The sequence below is a fragment of the Arabidopsis thaliana genome, chromosome 3 (assembly GCF_000001735.4).
Source record: "Arabidopsis thaliana chromosome 3, partial sequence".
Taxonomy (NCBI): Eukaryota; Viridiplantae; Streptophyta; class Magnoliopsida; order Brassicales; family Brassicaceae; genus Arabidopsis; species Arabidopsis thaliana.
Window position 1 is genome coordinate 8,059,706 of NC_003074.8, and position 22,325 is coordinate 8,082,030.

The window sequence follows — 22,325 nt, forward strand, 5'->3', positions numbered from 1 at the left end:
AAAAAGATTACATATGTTGTGAAAGACGATTAGTTTAGTGGTTTTTATTTGATACCATAATTTTCTTAAATGTTTATTTATCCTCTTATCGGAGTTAAAAGTGTAAAATAAAGTCTTCTATAACCTTTACTAGAACATGTCTTGATTGGATCCATGAAAAAGATTTATACTAAAAATATTATTTGTTATTTTATAAGTTTAGAAAGAGTACAATCATTCTATAGCTTGTGACCCCATGTCATATGTTCTGAAATAGCATAATTAGTATGCATACAATAAATAAATTATTTTTCGTTAAAGAAATTTTGAGCGATATTTCTTTATAATGTCCACATGTCTGATAATTATGGAAAGCAACCCTTTATAAAAATATTAATTACATTTCTTATTTATTGAAATATCTTTGTTAACTATGACGTACTATTTAAATTTAAAATTAGTACGTATAGAAAAAAAATTGAGAAGTTAATAAGAAAATAAAAGAAGTGAAGAAATTTATCAAAAATATGTGACCGACATCTCTTCACAAACTAACATGCCAACTATAAACTTACAATGCCATTTTTCTACATGTTATAATTATTTCTCATCTCTTTCATTAATGATTACGTATACTATTTTTTAATAAATAGTTAACATCACGCCACTTTATAAAAAGAGACATGTTGAAGAACTCTATAGTTCGTGTTGTTCACGTGTATGAGCTTTTGATCTAATTCTTAATAATTCCATTAGCGAAGGAGTAGCCGATCAAACAAGCAAATGGTTATCTTATTTTCCCAATTACTACAAAGTGAAGTGAACTTTTATCGCATAATGATATATATACCGGTCCATCATGTTTTGCTGTGTGTGTTGTTCGCCTCCATGCAACGGTGCAACCCGGTTTCTTAAGAAACTTTCTTATATTATACACATATCGTGCTTCTTAGAAAAGAAAATAAATTACATGTCAATTCGTTACAAAATAGATACAAGAATTCAAACCTATAATATTTCAGAACATCAATGATTATTATTAGGTGTTTATGGTTCGTTTTCTGCTTCTTTTGCATGATATTGTTTTATCTTACTTATCATTCTTCTTACTGACAAACTCGGAATTTTCTTTTTAACGACATAGCTGAACATTATTAATATCTAAATATAATAACTTGTCATATATGTGCTTAAAACAATGATAGCTCACTGTTTGAGTGCCACAAAATGTTAAACATGCCATGTTAGTAAAATCATGCCATGTCATTTCATTCTTAGACTCCAATCCACAAACTTGATGTTGATATATATCGTGTGTTGATTGTATTTTGTTTTTAATTATACGGTGTGTCAAGTAAACTATCTGGTCACTCGCCATAAGTAAAACACCAAGCCAACCCTAAGTGATGCTTAGACGAAATCTTTGTTAAACCTTTTGCAAAATAGAATTTGTATGAAGATAGCCGTAAGATAAGGACATTAAATTTAGATTGATTGATTAAATCCACAGATTCAATACAGTAGTATGGTTATTGATAGATTATTTTCTGTTGATAAAAGATGTTATATTAAATCTTAACTACACTAGTTTTTTTTTTTTCTTCTATCTTCACTTGTGGTCCAAACCTACCCCATATATCAAAAGATGTATCCCAGCTCTCAAAACTCGGATTTTCTTATGCACGCACACTACAAGCCCACCAACAAACATCAATAGCAATATCTTCAAAATCACAAAAGAGATATAACTAAGGGGTCATCAAGATCTCCTAAAACAAAAGGAAAAAGAAAAAGGAGTCACCTGAAAGTGTAAAAAGGTGAGATGTCTTTAAAGTGTCATATGTTAGAAGCAAATATATTGTTTTTTTCTTTTTGGTTGGTAAAAGAATGCCCCCAACATTTGCAACTCTATTATTCTGTAAAGTCCTCTTATTACAAAAAAAAAAAGAGAAAGATAAAAGGAGGCAGAAAGATTATGGGGCCTAAGCCTGATATATTAACATCCTATAATGATTATAAACATCCACATATATGATACACATTTGTGCATTTATATATTAATAATATGATGAAGATACAAAGGAATGCAGTGTATATGTGAAAGAGTATATAAGCGGTGGGTGAATGGTCAATGTTTTAACAATCGATGGTGAAGTGTCATGGTTTAAAGGTCGCATTGTCGGTTTGGTAACGACACATCAACTTTGCAGGTTGCACTTGCACCAGTTTTGTCTCCTTGAAGCACTCTTCTTCCATCTCCAGTTTATTCTGAACCGGGCCCTGTTTTGGGTTCAGAACCAATACCAAATTGCTTAGCTGGTTTATTGGGCTTTCGTTACTTAGCCGAAACCAATACCATAGCCCAAGGCCCAATAATAAAAGTTTCGTTGTTTATTCGTGTACAATTAATTTGGTTAGTCTCGAGTTAGAGCAAATTAGTTATCTTTAATTAACTCATATGGTTGTTACTGATTCCACCAGAAACACGGTTTACAATACTTTGTCAACCATTGACACAGTTCCCAAATGTGATTCTATTTGTCGTAAGTTGAAAACGAAAGCACATGGTTAATTAATGCCATCTAATTTAATAATATAATGTTTTGTAAACTTTCGTCAACCATTGGCACATCGCCCAAATGTGATTTTATTTAGATGAAAATGAAAGCAATGTTAATTAATTCCATGTAATTCCAAAAAGTTAATAAAGTCGAGCTTTCGAAGTAGGTCAAACATTAGGTTTATTCTTGGTTCAAGTCGAGTTAACCGGGTGGTGCTAAATAAAACTCCTACGATCTTAACCTTTTCTAAACTATGGCATGTAATCCCTAATTATAGAAAGAAAAGAAACCATGCATTTGGAACTTGAATTATGTGTACTGATAAGTCTATACGATGTCCGCTTATAGACTTATATCAACTAATCAAAATCGCCTTGTAGTCAATTCGTCACACACACAGAAAAAACACCAAACTAAAGGTACCGTTTGGTGTTCTTGGTGAAAATTAAATGTACAATGGGACGTGCAATAACTAGAAAGATGATATCTTGTACGGTTGGATTGAGACTCAGCTACAACTACAAGTACGAGAATGTAACGATGGGAAAGAGAAAGAAGGGACTCGTGATCATATCTTATTAAGTACACGTACTATGCAATAAACTTGTCTTCTCGCCAGAGCAAATTACACATATCTCCCTTCAAGTTTTCAATTGTTTTATTAGACAAACAATTAAAGCTCATTTAACTTTTTGATAAATAAATTTAAAAGAGAATAAATAACAATTAAATGAACACTAGCGTTACATAACGTAGAACACAATAACTAAACAGATGGCAGTTTCAACTATTGCATCCCACTCGGTCAAAAGAAGCCTTAGTAATGCACCGGCGTTGGAAGATCGTTACAAGGAGGTGAAGGATACATATATGGTTGCGGTGACGGTGGTGGCGGAGGATACACATATGGTGGTGATGGCGGTGGAGGATACACATATGGTGGCGGTGGCGGTGGATACACGTATGGTGGAGGTGATGGAGGTGGTGGCGGCGGCGAAGGATACACATATGGTGGCGGTGGTGGAGGTGGAGGTGGAGGTGGAGGTGGAGGTGGAGGTGGAGGTGGAGGTGGAGGAGGAGGAGGAGGAGGCGGTGGACTAGGTGGAGAGCAGCCAAAGGATGCACAATCAATAGGATAAGAAGAAAAGGATTTGCATTCAGCGAGAGACCGTTGCATTGGCCTTGAAGGTAAACAATTTCTACGATCATCAAACTCTTGAAGCCTCAAACAAGCCGGTGGCTCACCGGAGAAGAAGTTATACGAGTAAGTGAAGTTCTCGAGCCTTGGTAATCGGCAGATACTCTCCGGAATGTAGCCGGAGAATTTGTTATGCGCAATGTTTAACTGCTCTAAACTCTTCATATCACCTATAGTCTCCGGCAACGAACCCACCAAGTTGTTGTAACTCACGTCGAAAACCGTCAACTGGTTAAGCAAACCGATTTCCCGGTTTAAACAACCGGTTAGTTGTGAGTTCGTGATAATGATTTCGTGTAATGTTTTCCCCATTTTGTAGAAACTTGGAGGTACACAAGATCCTTGGAGATCGTTGTTGGCCAAGACAAGAACAGAAACCGGAGAGTTTCCGATGTTTCTCGGTAACCTAAACTGGAATTTGTTGTCGTTAATGAAGAGAGCGTCGAGGTTTAGGTCAAAGAGTTGGCTAGGAACATCACCTTGGAACTCATTGAACCTAATGTCGAGAAACTTCAAGGAAGGCAAAGAGAAGATTACGGAAGGAAACTCGCCGGAGAGTTTATTGTTGCTGACGTCAAGCTCATGGAGAAGATGGAGACATTTTAGAGTTTTGGGAAGTTGACCTTGAAAACGGTTGGAATTGATATGGAACAAGGCAAGATCGGTTAAGAGACCAAGCTCTAAAGGGAGATAACCGGCGATATTAGCATGGTTCAAGTCTATACCAGCGACGGTTAAGACATAAGGGTTATCTAGAGCCGGTGCACAAAACACGCCTGTGTAGTTACAAACATTAGGACCGCACCAGTTAGAAGTGAAGCCGTTTGGGTCAGAGGTTATGGTGAACTTCCAAGCTTGAAGAGCTGTGAAAGCTTTTAAGAGCCTCGGGTTTGTGATAGGAGGAAGAAAAGGATGAGCGAAGCACGGGTTTATTGGAGGAGTATGGTAGGTGAAAGCTTGAGGAAGAAGGAAGATGAAGCTGAGACCAGAGACCAAGAACCACCACTGGAAGAAGAAGGTGTCTTCTCTCATGACTAATGAGTTTTTGAGGTTGTTTTGTGTTGTGGAAATGGGAGTACAAGGTTACATATGTATACACAATGGGGGTGTAACCACTTCCTTTGAAAAGTTATATGTTGATGTTGGAAAATAATTGTAGATGAGAATGGTTATTCTTGAAGAGAGTCAGTCTTTGTTTATAGTGTGTTCAATTTTTTAATTACTATTTTATAACGATGATTAATTCAAATTTGATGATTGATAAGTTTTTGAAAAAGAATTTACATATATTGGGTGACAGTACAGCATTGATTTGACTTTTGTTGGTTTGGTAGAGAAGGTCAGAATTAGCAAAAGAATGTTCTTTGATCCATAATAATGCATCTATAGTTTTCTAATCTCTGTGTATCCACTTCTTGTAGAAATCAAATTGGAAAAAATATTAACACTTCTAATGGTCAAATAATATCACATATCCAAAGTTTAAATTTCAACAAAATATGTTTAAGTCATCCAAAAAGTTGCTTTTGAAAAATTATATAAAGCCAAAAATCATTGTAACTCCTGAATAAACCATTAATGACAATATTGGGATATGAACTCTCGAGCTACATGTGTTAGTATCACTGTTGAAACAGTACACGAATGTGGATTATAAAATGGATTGTTTAGTAAGTAGGTCTACGACAATTGCCTCGTTTCTTCGACACAAGTGTTACTCCGTTAACACGATCCAGCACATAACCATGTAATATATAAATTCATAGTTTCATGGGGGGCATTTATAAATCATCGGATGGTTGTTACTTGTTTAATTAATTACCACCAGAAACACGGTTTTAGTAAACTTTTAGATCATTATTGTCTAATTATAATATCAATATTCCTAAAAAGCATGAAAACATATTTGAAAACAAACCAAATGTTGAAAACTGTGGATTTGGACAGAAACAAAATCTTTCCCTTGTTCTTTACTTTAATTAAGACAACTTGTTCTCAGAAAACTAGTGGTCTTTACTATTTGTGACTCAATATCATTTTAGGAAAAGCTCTTTAAACAATTTAATTTTGAGATTAATCACAGGATTAATAATCACCTGAGGATCGTAATGTTTTTAGCTTTCATGTACTGAATTTATTTTGAGGGTTGGCGTGTAGTTAATATCGATGCTTTTGACTTCCGTATATACGTATGTTTATACGTTTGTACACGTATACGCAACTATTATATATATTTTAGTTACCAAGCCACTTGAGATTCTTTTTTCTGTTGATCTGAAGATTTCTTCAAAATCAAGTTCGATGGCTAAGCTAGGTCAAACACTTATCACAATCTGCGATTAACTACCAAAGATTCATACTGACATCACATTCATCCATAATACAATGTATATTGATATTATCTCCACTTGGTTGTGGAAAAAAATGAGTTTCTTAAAACTTTCGTGCACTTAACACTTTATTAACTTGTTAACGGACTTAATGTCGCTACAATACAAACTAATCCTAAGAAAAGTTGTAATGTTTGCCCAAAAAAAGTTGGGTTCTTTTGGTCCAATGTCTTTTCAATGGTGTCACACATTAGTTTAGTGGGCTTTTCTACATATATTCTTGAAAAGAAATTGAATTGGTTTCGCCCAAGGTTTAGCTCATCAAGCGGCCCCAAAGATTTTTGTGATCCAATCCAGCTTCATAGTGCCATATATCTTTTCGACAACTTTATAACGTGATCACAATTCGCTACGTTTACACAAACTAGATAATGACATGAATATATAGTACAATGGTGGACTACTTCTAGTTCTACTGATCACGGCTTCTACAAAAGAATTACAATTGACGAATATAGCCACTCTCGGAAAACAATCAACAATTAAGCTTCATTTGAAAAAAGCATATCGTTATCTTAATAAATCACAATAAAATTCGTAACAAAAATGTTGTATAGTTTTTAAAGTTGATACTTATAAAACAGTCAAGATGATAAACACGTGAAAGTTAATACGAAAGGGTGAGTGGTATCCACATCAAGAATTACTACTCTCTCTTTAACCAAATGAGACAAATTCTGCTGAGGTTATCCCTTTTGTCCACTACCCTACACACCTCCACTCTCTGGAGGTGTCATCTCGTACCTTTTTCTGTAGCGAGCTCTTCGGTCTGGTCCAGTCCAGACCAACCATCAGGTTCAGATACAGAACTGTGGGTCCGTCCTATGCCGTTGATGCGAGCCATGTGAGATTGTATCATGCTATTTTCTGTCACCAAAACAAAAAATAATGTGTCAATAAGTAATGTTTGTGGCCTTTTGACAATGTTTGTTGACACTCATGTCAAAGAAACCTGATTTGAATCGAGTCTCAAAATAAAGTTGGAAGTTATGACTTCTTATAAGTTTCCGATATAATTGAGTTGTTAGAGAAGATGGAGTTTCATTAAAGCAATATAAGAAAAACAATAAAATTGTCAAACAGACTATATATTCCCGGATAGGAGATACTACAATATAATATTTCAGATTTAGGTTGAATCTATATCAAAGAAGGGTAAGAAAGTTCAATAATGGGAGTCAAAAATGAACTCTAGTGTCGGCTACATAAAGAAAGTTATACATGAAAACGGTAATTTGTTTTTTATTTTTTTCTTTCCATAATTCATATTTAGATAGAATTGGCTTTACAGATTACAACACACAATACTTAGTTGATTTCCTTTCTTTAAATGTACAATAAATCAAAAATGAATTATTTGTTTTTTTGTGCGAAAAAATAAATTATTTGTAAGAAATTCAGTTTAGTTATGTATTGGTTAGAGATTTTTTTTAAATGCTCATATTTTTTTTTAGTTTTGTTGTTTATTAAATATCAAAAAAAAAATCTCTTTATTATAATATTTTTTTGAAGACGGTAACGCCTTTATTTTTTTATTAATTTATTTGTTTTTTAAACTGTAACGCCAATCCGTTATTCGTAGATAAAAGTTCGAAACGTAATTGATTTTATAGATTTTTCGTTCTAAATTAATTTTTTGTCAAACTGTAACGCTAATTCGTGGCTTTATTTGATTTTACGTTGAGTTTTTTTCTTAAAAAAAAAACATAATCTAAATTATGAAATTAGATATATTATTGAATATTTAACAAATGAATGTATATATACACTTGAACTTACTTATCAAATTAAACCATACATATAATCAAACCATACATATAAAGCGTTGAACCAAGTCATGGTCATAACAAAATATACCAAATTTTTTTAATGTTAACAGGGATCCATGGAATGATGGAAGTTTGGCACACCTTTCTCTCCTGCCAATATTTCAATAATGATGGAGTCGCCACATTTTTGCAGGTCACTCATCATGGACTCATGAGGTCCCTTATCATTTATGTCTTCTTTCCATTTATCACTCCTTTAAGATAGAAGTCAGAGTCTCCTTAAATTCTCATTTCAGTATTTCTATTCATTTGTTTTATAAAATTATTTGTGTAAAACTGTAAAGTAAAGATTAAAGTTAAATCAAAATTACCGTGATTAATTACTGTAATCATACTCATAGGACTATGTTAAATAATTGGTTTACACTTTTTTTTTGGGAACATATGTTAATTTTGATGAAATAAAAACTATTTCTTAAACTAGGTTTCCAAATATATGAGGTTTTTGGATTTTTTTTTATTTGTGTTTCTTAAAGTTTTTTGGAAAGTTAAATTTATTTCAATTTTTTATTATTATTGATTATATTATTTTAAAATGAAATTGTTTTTGTATGTGTATATATATATATAGGATAAAACATATACTATATAAAAGCGTATAAAAGTGAGATAAGAGTGTGTATATATATGTATATTTTTTTTTTTGACAGCAAGATAAGAGTGTATTAAGTTACAAAAAAATAAATAAATTACAAGCAAATTAAGAGATAAAAATATCGTATTTATTACCTTTAAATATCAAAATTTTCTTTTTAAGAGGAAGAGTAATAAAGCAAAGCATTGAAGCAGAGAAGAGGAAAAAAGCTGTGACTTTCATACATTACTCTCCCTCTCCATCTCTCTCGTTGTCACATATCAGTATATCACAAAACAAATTGCAGCCATTCACATCTTTCTCTTCCATCTCTCAACATTCTCTTTCTCTCTGTAAAATGGAGAAACCAGTGTTTGCACCATGGCGTTCCGACCAAGTTTTCCGGCCACCGGAGACACCATTAGAGCCGATGGAGTTTCTCTCTCGCTCCTGGAGCGTATCAGCTCACGAAGTCTCCAAAGCTCTCACTCCTTCTCAGCAACTCCTCTCAAAAGCCTCAATCGAAAACACCACCGTCATTCTCGAAGAACCCATCGCCGCCGGCGAGACCGAAACGGAGGACAACAGCTTCGTCTCCGGAAACCCTTTCTCCTTCGCTTGCTCAGAAACTTCTCAGATGGTCATGGATCGTATCTTATCTCAGTCTGTAAGTGTTTCATAACGCTTTCCTAAAAAACAGAGCATTTGCAGACAAAAAAATTCTGTTCTGTTCTGTCTCAATTCTCTTAATTTCGTCAATTTGATTCTATGTTTACTCAATTCTATCGATGGGTCATTACAATTTCATGAGTTAAGCACGATTTTGGTCTAAAGATCACGTTTTTTTTTTTTTATCTTTCGCAATTCTCATGAATCATGAATTCTTCAGTGGGTTCAACGAAGTTGAATTTTTCATGCGCAATGATTTGTAATCATATATATCATCCTTAATAAAATCGATATGATTTTCTAAAACACTCACCTTTCATGGGACCCTATAACATAATCACAAAAAAAGTTTGGAGTTTTCTTCAAGTCAAAAAGCTAACAATTTCACTGTTCTTTCTTTGTCTTCTTTCTTAATTCTTTTGCCATAACTTTAAATTATGTTATTGCAGCAGGAAGTGTCGCCACGAACATCTGGTCGGCTTTCTCATAGCAGCGGTCCTCTCAATGGTTCTTTAACCGACAGTCCTCCGATTTCGCCGCATCAAGTCGACGACATTAAGGTCTAAAACATTCTCATAATGTTTGGTTCTTTAATCTCGCTTGCTAATGTGTGACTCTGTGTTTAATTAGTATAGTAATATTTTTGATATCTTCGATGAAGATTCATGGATTGTTGGCTGTTGCTTATTAAATTATTGAAGTGTATTTTAATATAAAGCATTAATCTTTACTCGATTTGGTTTCTTCTTTTGTTTTATCCGTTTTGTTGTGAATTAACACAGAATCTGATTTTGTTGTGTTTTATTTGCTCTATGCAGCAATTTTGCCGATCAAACAACAATTTCAACTCTCAATACCGTTCAACGGGAACAACTCCGGGACCTATCACTGCAACAACTACACAGTCCAAGACAGTTGGACGGTGGTTGAAAGACAGGAGGGAGAAAAAGAAGGAAGAGATGAGAGCACACAATGCTCAGATACATGCTGCTGTATCAGTAGCTGGTGTGGCAGCCGCGGTGGCTGCTATCGCGGCTGCAACTGCTGCTTCGTCGAGTGCTGGAAAAGATGAGAATATGGCTAAGACGGATATGGCTGTGGCTTCTGCTGCAACACTTGTGGCTGCTCAATGTGTGGAAGCTGCTGAAGTTATGGGAGCTGAGAGGGATCATTTAGCTTCCGTTGTTAGTTCTGCTGTTAATGTTCGATCTGCGGGAGATATCATGACATTAACCGCTGGAGCAGCCACAGGTTCTTAGAGTTTGTTTTAGAAATTGATACTATGTTTCTAGTGAAAACATGTTTTTGCTTGAGTGCCATTTTTGTTTTGCTTCTGGTGTAGCGTTAAGAGGAGTGGCTACATTGAAGGCTAGAGCTATGAAGGAGGTGTGGCACATTGCATCAGTTATTCCAATGGATAAAGGAATCAATCTCGGAGGTTGCAGCAATGTTAATGGTAACGGGAGCTATGTCAGCTCAAGCAGCAGTCATAGTGGCGAATTTCTAGTTGAGGATAATTTCTTGGGACATTGCAATAGAGAATGGCTTGCTCGAGGTGGCCAACTTCTTAAACGCACCCGCAAAGGTTAAAACGCTAATCTATTAACAGTGTTTCTCTTGTTATGGTTTTGGATCCATTTTCTTAACTAATGTTGTGGTTTTGGTGGCAGGTGATCTTCATTGGAAAATAGTTTCAGTTTACATAAACAGGCTAAATCAAGTAAGATTCCTTCTTGAGCATTGATATTAGTGATCTGATGAACTTTGGAGAGAGGAAAGAAAGATTAAAGTGAGATACATTATTAGTGAATCAGTGGAAACTTTTTTAAGTCACCTACATGAGTGTGATTTTGTTAAAAGAATAGAAAAAAAGAACATGAAAAAGTGATTTCAGAGACCAATAAAAGAAGAGAAAGCAATTTTGTGAATGATGTATATATCTAGTAATATGCTTTAGTCTCTGCTTAAAACCATTTCTTGGCATCATTCTTATGATTTTGATTTGGTTATTGAACATGAAGGTTATATTGAAGATGAAGAGCAGGCATGTAGGAGGGACCTTCACGAAGAAGAACAAAAGTAAGAGAAATTCTTACCCTTATTATGCATACACCTAGTAGAATCTTGATATATTCTCATAGTATACTAATGTGACATAACTAAAGGTGAAAGCTTTAACTTTGTCACTATCTACTAATACTATCAATAATATGAGAATTCAAAACTTTGATGTGGGTCTACTTTGAATATGGGGATTTGAGAAGAAAAGCAAAAGGGTTTTGGGACTAAAGTGATCAGAGGATCAAAACAAAAGGAGACGCCATCTTTAACTTTTTTTGTTTTTAGTCTGTCTTTTGGATGTGAATATCAAGACTCTTGCACATTCTCCCTTAATATTTTTATTTGCCTGATCTTTTGTCTTCTTTTAAATTACTTCAGATGTTGTGATTGATGTGATCAAAAACGTTCAAGCTTGGCCAGGCCGCCATTTGCTGGAAGGAGGAGAGGATTTGAGATACTTTGGGTTAAAGACGGTTCCGCGAGGGATTGTAGAATTTCAGTGCAAGAGCCAGAGAGAGTATGAAATGTGGACACAAGGTGTCTCAAGGCTTATTGCTGTTGCTGCCGAGAGGAATAACAGATATAGGATATGAAGGGAGTAGTAGTTTTAAGAGTTCAGAGCTACTTTTTGAGGGGTGATATCTAACTTATGGGGCCAAATTATAACTTGGAGAAAGTTAAGGGTGTTTTCTTTAGAGTAATGTCTTTTTGTAAGGTATATAGGATTAAATGTGGCCTCTATAAGGGTAGCTAGTGAAACAAATCTTGGTGTTTGTATATATATTTTTTTTTTGTGAAAAAAGTTTAATATCAAATTTTTAATTTTATATAAGGTCGTAATCTGGTAGGTCCATTTCCCATATTGATTTTGATTTGTATCATGTTTGAAATTGAACACCACATTCTTGCAGTCATGTATTAACTTAATAATACGGTACCAGCCTAAATGTTCATACAAGCTTAGTGACTAGTGAGATAGCACTGTGTCCTCCAATAGGTATGCTCACAATCATCGCATATGGATTCACAATTGACGCTCATGTAACATTAGTAAGTCCGAAACCCATCAAACCCAAGCTTCTAGAAGAAATCCAATGTATTGGCTTTGCTGAAGTTATAGAATTCATCGGTCCACATTTGGTGTTGGCAACGCTCATGATGATTATAGTGTTGACTTTTGACTAGTATAATATATCAATGAAAATATTAAAATGCATGTTTTTGGAAACGAATAAGTATATCTTTTCATAATGAAATTTTTCATATGCCCAATGGACTATATTGGGTGTGTATTTGGGCTGGCCCAGTTAATTTGTAAGGTTATCTATTATAAATCTACCAAAAAATTTCTCCAAGTTAAACCTAAATTTTAACTAGCTAATAAATATTTTTTTTTGTGGTAAAAACCAATCATGTGTTTGGTTTTAAAAACAATCATGTGTTTGAGTTAGTGTTCGTACGTATGACATGTTAGGAGCAAATCATAGAAGAATACACATTCCAAATGGCTACACCTACACATTCCAAATGGCTACACACATTATACAGTATACACAGTTTTTTTCACCTTTATTTCCTTATCTCTTGAATGAAATTAAATGTACATATATACTACATTTACTTTCAATTTTGTTTCCGTTCAATTTAATGAATTACTTAATCTGGCAAGAACAAATAGTAGAAACAGGCCCCGCTTGCATGTGAAAAAACTGACTTTGACTTGGAAGATAAATTAAAAGCTTAAGTTGTGTAAGACCAACTCGTGTGTTTCGTACGCCTGCGCCTTGGTTTATGTGCACAACTTAGAAAATTGTTTCCCATTGCATTACGTAACATACCAACACCACACGATTGCTAGAAGCATTTCCCAAAAGAATATATGTTTCATGCAAAAATCTGCTCCAGTTGTTATTATAGTGTACAAGATATTAGAAATATGTGTACAGCCAAAAGTATATCTTCTCCGTAGTTCAACCAGAAAAAAAAAACATTACAATTTAAAAGAGAATTTCCAAAATTTTGAGTTCGACATGTCTGAAAGAAAAATAGACTAAATAATGGATTAATAAACTACTACACACGACAAGTAATGGCCTAATGGCTAATGGCAAATGGGTATCGAGGGACCAATTAAAACCTATGGGTCCGAAACACATGAGCCGACTAATAAATCAAGAGGGGTTGGTCTGAAAATAGGGGGGCAAACGCACTTAATAAGGAATGATATGTGTATTGTAATGATCATACATTTTTTTGATAAGGTTATATATCTATATATAACTATTACTATCATATTTTTCCATGTGTTAAAAACTGTTATGATCATATTATAACTTTTAAACAAAATATTGCCTCAAAGCTAACCAGTAAAAACCAATTAGTAAGGAGGACAAAATTAATCCCGAGGAAAAGAAAAAGCTAACAAAAAGTTCACTAATTGTTGAAGAATTAATTAAGTTAGGTCATGAAGATCTGTTTTTGGTTTTAGGGCATGAAGAGTTTGTTGCCACACTTGCAGCGCCAAGCTTCAGGGTAATACTCCAGTGGCATAATCAGACCTGGTTGAATCGGAACGTGAACTGCTTTACAAGGCTCACATTTCCCACACTTCAATCTACACATCGGAGGCACCGAGCCAGGTCCCCCTAACCGCTTCTGATCTACAATCTGACCCGGTAAACCCGACCTAGCTATCTCCTTCTTCCCCTGCCCAAGCCCTCCACCTGGTTTAACGACAGAGTAAATTCATGACTACTAGTAAATAGGCAAAAGAAACAAAAAATGGGGTTTTCACTTTTTCTCCTTCATTTCTTCTTTTGTTTAAGCAACAAAACATTTTGCTTAGTTGAGTATGCAATTGTTAGAAGTTAAGATCTTTTAGGTTCCTATTCCACACATAACTATACAGAAAAAACGGTTCCATATAGATTTTTTTTTCAAAACAAACAAACTATGCTATGTAGATAAAACATGATAGTAGATAAAAGAGTTTAAAGAAGTGGGTTCTTACTGGGACGTTGAAGAGAGGCGGCGGAGGACGACGAGAAGAAGAGAAGGAAAGCATAAACGATGAGAGTTGGGAGGACGACGCCCATTAGCCAGGACCGGTGAGGAGTGTTTTTGTCTTTAGGTTTAGGAATTTTGGGTAAAGTGGTCCAAAGTCAAAGAGACATGTAAAAGAGAGTAATGAATAAAGAGAGAGAAAGAGTGTATGAATAATCAAACCCCCATCTTCAATCATTGTCATTTTTATGTAGCGATGAAATTAATCTAAGTTTCATAAGCTAAGATAAATATAAATATAAATAATATATTAGAGTTATTGTTAATCTTTCTAAACTTCATTATTAATATTTATCGATATTTTTCTAAACTCATATATTTTAACTATATTTTAAAACTCTTAAGGTAAAAAATATGGGATGTTTAATGGGAATAAAGATGTCATAGCCGTACAAAGACGTAATCACATTAGTTTTTTTTTGTTTTTTTTGTTTTTGTAACCCGATTCAACTTAATTAAATTGGTTAGATCTTTGATCCGAAAAACTTCTATATGGCTAAGTTCTTGCAACATAATTGAGTTTTTTTTGTTCATCTAAATTTTATTAAGAATCAAGAGAATGATACAAGTTGAAACTACATATGCCGGCAGATGACTAAAAATGTCTCCAAAAACTTAGTCCAAAAGAAAAAAGCATTGCTCCAACAGGGAAAACTAATTTACACTAACCTTAAAATATAACAAAAAAAAAATGTCTATAAAGGAACAACCACATCAGAAAGGTTGAAACCTAAGCGCTATAATTGAACAAAGGAAAGTTTACCACATAAGTAGTCGATATTTTGTATACATTTGCAATGAACCAAATTAAATCAATGGTATACATATATGATATATAGATCAATGTATACTTTTATCTTTTATTTTTATTAGGAATAAACGGACTAAAAAGTAACAACTATTGATTGAGTGATCCACACTCCAACCAATTAGATTCGACAATCCAATATACAGAAAGACAAACTAATTAAATTCACTCCAGAGAAGACCAAGGGCGTTCGATCTTCCACATTTACTTCCACATGGGCTCTTTTAATTCTCTTTAGTACATATATATTTTATATAAACTATATCTGGACTACCATTATAAATTATACATTAAATGAACGAATAATTTCAGGTGAAAATCTCACTCATTCTTATTTTACATTCTTTGGTGATCAGGTTCTGAATAGAATGCTAAAAACTGGAGAGAATTCAAACCCATGGATCAGGGATTTACAAACGAAAATTAAATCAATCTATTTAAATATGAAAAAAAGAAAGAAAAAAAGATAGACTAGTGATCAATTTAATGAGTGTGGCGCAGGTTGGGCTTTCTGGATAATAATTATTGGTGGTCTAGTCTTTTATGTGTTATTTTCTTACAATTACTTTGGAAGAAGAGGCCAACAATATATGAAATGGGTCTGAGCCCAATATATACGCGTTTCTGAAGTCTGCCAAGATATTCTATTGTGGACGACTAAACTACAAGACAATAGTTTGATACATGTTAAGCGAGATCTCAATTTACTAGCCAAAACAATTTCCACAAATGTTCAGTTTCCCTCAAGTTGTTTTGTTCCATCTAATTTTTTAACAGATACTTTACATGGAGACTACGTATTTTCACAATCAAAATATATATATTTAGCTTTGTAGGAACAAAAAACATATATATTGGGATTTAGAAAAATATAAGAAAGTCATAAGTCAGCATCAGAAAAATGAATATCATATAGTGAGTGACACTGAACTCACTTATTTCTATATCTTCCCTTTCCATCTTTCAATATTTATTTTTCTTTGTCTTAAAACTGTAAAGTGTAAACTATCAATAGATATAAGAAAACTTATTAGTTTCTAATATTAATATTGATACATTATTAAAAAGTACTCCCAAAGTATATAATGGAAGCTTACTTGGTTTAAGTGGACTTGTTGTATCCACCAATATCACTTGATAATCAACCTTCAACCCTAATTTTGAAGGGGGAAAAAACATAAAATTTATTCTTAATTAGTGAAATCCACATATTACAAGGAAACTTGGCTCATTGAGTGCTTCACAGCTAAAAGGCTGGATCGAACCAGTGATGTCTCAGTTTAAATGAATCTGTCTATCTCACTAAGTAACTATGCATGCAAATAAAAAAGAGTTGTCTTTAAACATCTAAAATGAAGTTGGATCTGTGCGGCTAATGTTGTTCGATGTTGGAATATTGACTTTGTTATGAGCCACTAATTTATTATTTTGACTCGTGGATTCGGATTAAACATTGTATAAACTCAATTTCCTAAGCTAATATTAGTATTATACCTTTTTACTCTGCTAAAAAAGTTAATGAACAAACTATTTTCTCAATAAATTTAAAATTTATATTATAATTTCACTAATATTCGATGAACAAAGATTAATAATATATATATAAAGAATTAGTTAAGTTTATTTCACTGTAATTACTTCATGAGTCGATGTAATTTGCCAATTCTATCTAGGATGATATAAATGTTTTGAGCTATTTGAGTCAAATGATCAACTCATATGTATTTCTTTCTATATGTATAACTGATTATGAAGAATAATCTCAACATATTTTACCAAAAAAAGTCATGTACGTCAAGTCGTGAAGGACCAAGCTGTTGAATTAATATCATTTTCATATCATATACTTGTAACGTACAAGGACCATTCGTTTGAAGTTTGGCTATATATTACTTAATGAAAGATACATATTTCGAGTTTTGCCAACATTAAAATATTTGAATATCTTAACAATAAAGTGCATACAAATATCTAATTTCAGGAGAAGGGACATAAATATCTTACTTTTTCAAACCCTTTTTAGAGTGAGTCAACATTTCAATCTTATGCGAAAATCATCAAAATCAACGAATAGTAGATCGAGAATAAAATAATATAAGGGGTAGAGACACGTGTCGACGTGTTTAGGTTTCACGTGTTTTAGGTAATCACATAAAGATAATTATATGATTAGTATATGAATGAACCTAATGAACAATCAACACGTACCCCTACTAATTTTGGATGCTTTAGACACACTCACAAGGCGTCGTGTCAATTTCTCAGCGATTTGAAAGTCCTCAAAAGCCGATAATGCTTGCACTAAGACAACTATAATGACGTATTTTCTTTCTCCCTAATTAAAAACAAACCATGTTTATAAATGTAGCCTTGGCCACGTGGTTGATTTCTAAATTTGGACCCACTGTGTTTATACGTATCAAACTTTATCCATATTTTTGTATTCAATTTTCTCGTTATTGTTTTTAGGTAGGTTATCGTTGGTACTTTGCCACCAATTTTAGATTTTAGCTGTAGGGTTTTTATAAGATTTGTATAATTCGCCTGATGGAGAGTATAATAATATTATTTAGGTTGGAAGATATTTACACCTGTTTAACCTCAAAAACAGATATTTAAGAAAAGACAGTAAGTAATCGAATATGTGTACATTTGTTTGTGCGCTGCTCAAAACGCGTACGTACGTGTGTTACATATGGATGCGTACTTTGTTATATATTCACGTTCTAAATTATTAATAAATTAGTAGCAAAAGTTTTTGGATTATTAAACCCAAAAAGTAAATGTGATGATTATACAGTCTAATCTAGTATTAAGTCTGTGGGTTTTCCAGGTTGGAATGGGTAAAGTTGTCGGCCTGATAACATGACACGATAGCAAAATTAGAAACACTGTGAGATATTTATTCTTAATTGAAAATTTGTTTTTGATTTGTTTCTAAATAATACTCCAAGGACTATTGACCTATCATGGTAACTAAACGATTGTGGGTAGAAGTAGAGCGAGTGCTCTTACTTTAGCGGTATCAACTTGGAAGCTACCCTGCCCATTGGATTGGATCTAAGCTTCATATTTGTGGATTAAAAAGGCCTTAGTGGGACTCATGTCTCCTCCGGTGGGACTAGTGTCTTTTACAATGTCAAGTTTAAAAAATTGGATAACAACACCGATAAAAATTCACATTTGCAAATTTTATTCAGTCGGAATATATATTTGAAACAAGTTTTGAAATCCATTGGACGATTAAAATTCATTGTTGAGAGGATAAATATGGATTTGTTCATCTGAACCATGTCGTTGATTAGTGATTGACTACCATGAAAAATATGTTATGAAAAGTATAACAACTTTTGATAAATCACATTTATTAACAATAAATCAAGACAAAATATGTCAACAATAATAGTAGTAGAAGATATTAATTCAAATTCATCCGTAACAACAAAAAATCATACCACAATTAAGTGTACAGAAAAACCTTTTGGATATATTTATTGTCGCTTTTCAATGATTTTCGTGAAAAGGATATATTTGTGTAAAATAAGAAGGATCTTGACGGGTGTAAAAACATGCACAATTCTTAATTTAGACCAATCAGAAGACAACACGAACACTTCTTTATTATAAGCTATTAAACAAAATCTTGCCTATTTTGCTTAGAATAATATGAAGAGTGACTCATCAGGGAGTGGAAAATATCTCAGGATTTGCTTTTAGCTCTAACATGTCAAACTATCTAGATGCCAACAACACAAAGTGCAAATTCTTTTAATATGAAAACAACAATAATATTTCTAATAGAAAATTAAAAAGGGAAATAAAATATTTTTTTAAAATATACAAAAGAAGAAGGAATCCATCATCAAAGTTTTATAAAATTGTAATATAATACAAACTTGTTTGCTTCCTTGTCTCTCCCTCTGTCTCTCTCATCTCTCCTATCTTCTCCATATATACTTCATCTTCACACCCAAAACTCCACACAAAATATCTCTCCCTCTATCTGCAAATTTTCCAAAGTTGCATCCTTTCAATTTCCACTCCTCTCTAATATAATTCACATTTTCCCACTATTGCTGATTCATTTTTTTTTGTGAATTATTTCAAACCCACATAAAAAAATCTTTGTTTAAATTTAAAACCATGGATCCTTCATTTAGGTTCATTAAAGAGGAGTTTCCTGCTGGATTCAGTGATTCTCCATCACCACCATCTTCTTCTTCATACCTTTATTCATCTTCCATGGCTGAAGCAGCCATAAATGATCCAACAACATTGAGCTATCCACAACCATTAGAAGGTCTCCATGAATCAGGGCCACCTCCATTTTTGACAAAGACATATGACTTGGTGGAAGATTCAAGAACCAATCATGTCGTGTCTTGGAGCAAATCCAATAACAGCTTCATTGTCTGGGATCCACAGGCCTTTTCTGTAACTCTCCTTCCCAGATTCTTCAAGCACAATAACTTCTCCAGTTTTGTCCGCCAGCTCAACACATATGTAAGTCCTAATCTCTATATATACTAATATATAACAAAACTTTATATATATATGTATATATATATGTTCGTATTTCTGTGTGATTCTCACTAATTTGAGGAGATCTATCTACTAATTCACAATAAAATCGTGACCACTACAACTATTGGGTAAAATATTTGATTTCTGTGGATTTTTCCCTATGGTGCAGTCAAAATTTTAATGTAGTTCTTGAGACTTGGCTTTTGGTTGGTGTTTTCGATACATCATCAGAGTGGTTAGTTAGTTGTAATTATAATATATATGATTGCTTGAAGCATTCGTGAGTTTATATATATAAATGCAAGTGGGGATCACTGTTTTCCGAAATTTTTTGAGACTTATAATATTTTACAACCCACTTGTGTGTCTTTTGGTTTAAAGAGATCTCTTGAAATGTTCTACATTGTACAAATGTTTTACATTGTTTGTTAGAGATCTCCAAAAAACTTTCTCTACAACATTGATTGATATGATATGCAACTGAATTGTTTATCTCTCTAAATAAAAATTACACCAACGATGTGGAAACTCACTTATCTCTAGTTGCATAAAATACAAAATATTGAGAATGAGATGGTTAGAGTTTATGAGTATTTTTTTTGGCTTTGTGATTTTAGAAAAGTTGATTAAGACAAGTTTGGAGTTGAATCTAATCATAAAATTATTTAAATAGGGTTTCAGAAAGGTGAATCCGGATCGGTGGGAGTTTGCAAACGAAGGGTTTCTTAGAGGGCAAAAGCATCTCCTCAAGAACATAAGGAGAAGAAAAACAAGTAATAATAGTAATCAAATGCAACAACCTCAAAGTTCTGAACAACAATCTCTAGACAATTTTTGCATAGAAGTGGGTAGGTACGGTCTAGATGGAGAGATGGACAGCCTAAGGCGAGACAAGCAAGTGTTGATGATGGAGCTAGTGAGACTAAGACAGCAACAACAAAGCACCAAAATGTATCTCACATTGATTGAAGAGAAGCTCAAGAAGACCGAGTCAAAACAAAAACAAATGATGAGCTTCCTTGCCCGCGCAATGCAGAATCCAGATTTTATTCAGCAGCTAGTAGAGCAGAAGGAAAAGAGGAAAGAGATCGAAGAGGCGATCAGCAAGAAGAGACAAAGACCGATCGATCAAGGAAAAAGAAATGTGGAAGATTATGGTGATGAAAGTGGTTATGGGAATGATGTTGCAGCCTCATCCTCAGCATTGATTGGTATGAGTCAGGAATATACATATGGAAACATGTCTGAATTCGAGATGTCGGAGTTGGACAAACTTGCTATGCACATTCAAGGACTTGGAGATAATTCCAGTGCTAGGGAAGAAGTCTTGAATGTGGAAAAAGGAAATGATGAGGAAGAAGTAGAAGATCAACAACAAGGGTACCATAAGGAGAACAATGAGATTTATGGTGAAGGTTTTTGGGAAGATTTGTTAAATGAAGGTCAAAATTTTGATTTTGAAGGAGATCAAGAAAATGTTGATGTGTTAATTCAGCAACTTGGTTATTTGGGTTCTAGTTCACACACTAATTAAGAAGAAATTGAAATGATGACTACTTTAAGCATTTGAATCAACTTGTTTCCTATTAGTAATTTGGCTTTGTTTCAATCAAGTGAGTCGTGGACTAACTTATTGAATTTGGGGGTTAAATCCGTTTCTTATTTTTGGAAATAAAATTGCTTTTTGTTTAAACCAACATAAATTCCTATAAAATATATATAGAAATTGTTAAAACACATATTCATTATAGACATATTTGTATGATTATTAGACTGTGTAAATGGTGATAGAAAAGTAGCCTAAACTTGTTTTTGATCTGATTTTTTTTATTCACTCAATATCTCAGTTACATTAAAGAGAATTGTTTTGCAAGGTGGGAAAATCAACTTGCATTACATAATGTTGTCAACTTGAGACTCTAGAATCGATAATCACATGTTTTTCCAAGCAGTCTGCGTGCCACTAGATTAGAAGTTCTATAGTTGAATTGTATATTCGTTCGATCGAATAGTTTTCGAATCATTTCGACTTCGTGAACAAGATCCTTCATAGAAGCCCGTTATTCTGGTACATCAGCATCCAAAATAATCTCCTTAATTTGCATCATTTTTTCTAAACCTATATTGGTGTACTCCATATTCTTCTCCCACGCTATATTAATCTAGCTACTAATATTTATTGAAGCAGTTTTAAGTAAACAGGTTCATGGTTACACTGTCTGAACTAATAAAATCAGTTTAAAATTCACTGAATAATACAAACATGAAACTAAATAAACTTGTAGTCTTGTAGATTGTTCGGTACCATATGACTTTTAATGATGCTTCAACCTTTAATTAGTATATATTCACGGCTTAAATTTAAAATTACAAATTGGTTAATGAATTTTATAAACCCAATGTCAAATTTGTAAAACAACTTTTTAATATTTCTAAATTTAATAATGTATATGTGTGAGCTGTATATTTCCTTATATGCTATGTGTGTAATCAGCTAATTTCAAGATAGAAATCAGATTATCCAATTTCACCTATAGTGTGGTGGACTAATGGATTTTGAGAGTTTCCATAAAATAAATCTCGTCGCTCTAATAATATAGGGAAAAAATCAAGTGATAGTTAAGATATTTGTCGATTCATAGGCTGTGAATAGTGACCAAAATCGCACC

General features: G+C 33.4%; 4 protein-coding genes and 2 long non-coding RNA genes across 8 annotated transcripts; 3 read left to right on the forward strand and 3 right to left on the reverse strand.

Moving 5' to 3' along the window:
* Positions 1–3,006: 3,006 nt before the first annotated feature.
* AT3G22800 (Leucine-rich repeat (LRR) family protein) lies at positions 3,007–4,944 on the reverse strand. The gene has a single exon (NM_113179.4). It carries the CDS (start codon positions 4,768–4,770, stop codon positions 3,358–3,360), a length of 1,413 nt encoding a protein of 470 aa, NP_188919.1. The 5' UTR covers positions 4,771–4,944; the 3' UTR covers positions 3,007–3,357.
* A 1,709-nt stretch (positions 4,945–6,653) lies between these two features.
* Positions 6,654–6,869, reverse strand: AT3G04305. Its single transcript, NR_141084.1, has one exon. It is a non-coding gene; the product is annotated as an other RNA (long non-coding RNA).
* AT3G04315 lies at positions 6,770–7,051 on the forward strand. The gene has a single exon (NR_141085.1). It is a non-coding gene; the product is annotated as an other RNA (long non-coding RNA).
* Positions 7,052–8,712: 1,661 nt separating this feature from the next.
* AT3G22810 (auxin canalization protein (DUF828)) lies at positions 8,713–12,090 on the forward strand. Of its 3 annotated transcripts, NM_113180.3 has the most exons (7): positions 8,713–9,198; positions 9,650–9,760; positions 10,019–10,451; positions 10,543–10,785; positions 10,871–10,920; positions 11,222–11,279; positions 11,640–12,090. In NM_113180.3, the coding sequence occupies exons 1-7, from the start codon at positions 8,890–8,892 to the stop codon at positions 11,852–11,854; spliced, it is 1,419 nt and encodes a 472-aa protein (NP_188920.1). In that variant the 5' UTR covers positions 8,713–8,889; the 3' UTR covers positions 11,855–12,090. The 3 variants fall into 3 exon arrangements, with proteins under 3 accessions (NP_188920.1, NP_001326089.1, NP_001326088.1); NM_001338599.1 differs by having other exon boundaries at positions 8,745–9,198; positions 11,222–12,065; NM_001338600.1 differs by lacking the exons at positions 8,713–9,198; positions 9,650–9,760 and having other exon boundaries at positions 9,785–10,451; positions 11,640–12,088.
* A 1,462-nt stretch (positions 12,091–13,552) lies between these two features.
* CLL1 (allergen-like protein) lies at positions 13,553–14,473 on the reverse strand. Its single transcript, NM_113181.4, has 2 exons — positions 14,272–14,473; positions 13,553–13,984 (listed from the first exon to the last, which is right to left on the reverse strand). Exons 1-2 carry the CDS (start codon positions 14,354–14,356, stop codon positions 13,746–13,748), a joined length of 324 nt encoding a protein of 107 aa, NP_188921.1. The 5' UTR covers positions 14,357–14,473; the 3' UTR covers positions 13,553–13,745.
* A 4,610-nt stretch (positions 14,474–19,083) lies between these two features.
* On the forward strand, positions 19,084–21,354 carry HSFA6B (heat shock transcription factor A6B). Its single transcript, NM_113182.2, has 2 exons — positions 19,084–19,635; positions 20,330–21,354. Exons 1-2 carry the CDS (start codon positions 19,276–19,278, stop codon positions 21,188–21,190), a joined length of 1,221 nt encoding a protein of 406 aa, NP_188922.1. The 5' UTR covers positions 19,084–19,275; the 3' UTR covers positions 21,191–21,354.
* Positions 21,355–22,325: the final 971 nt, after the last annotated feature.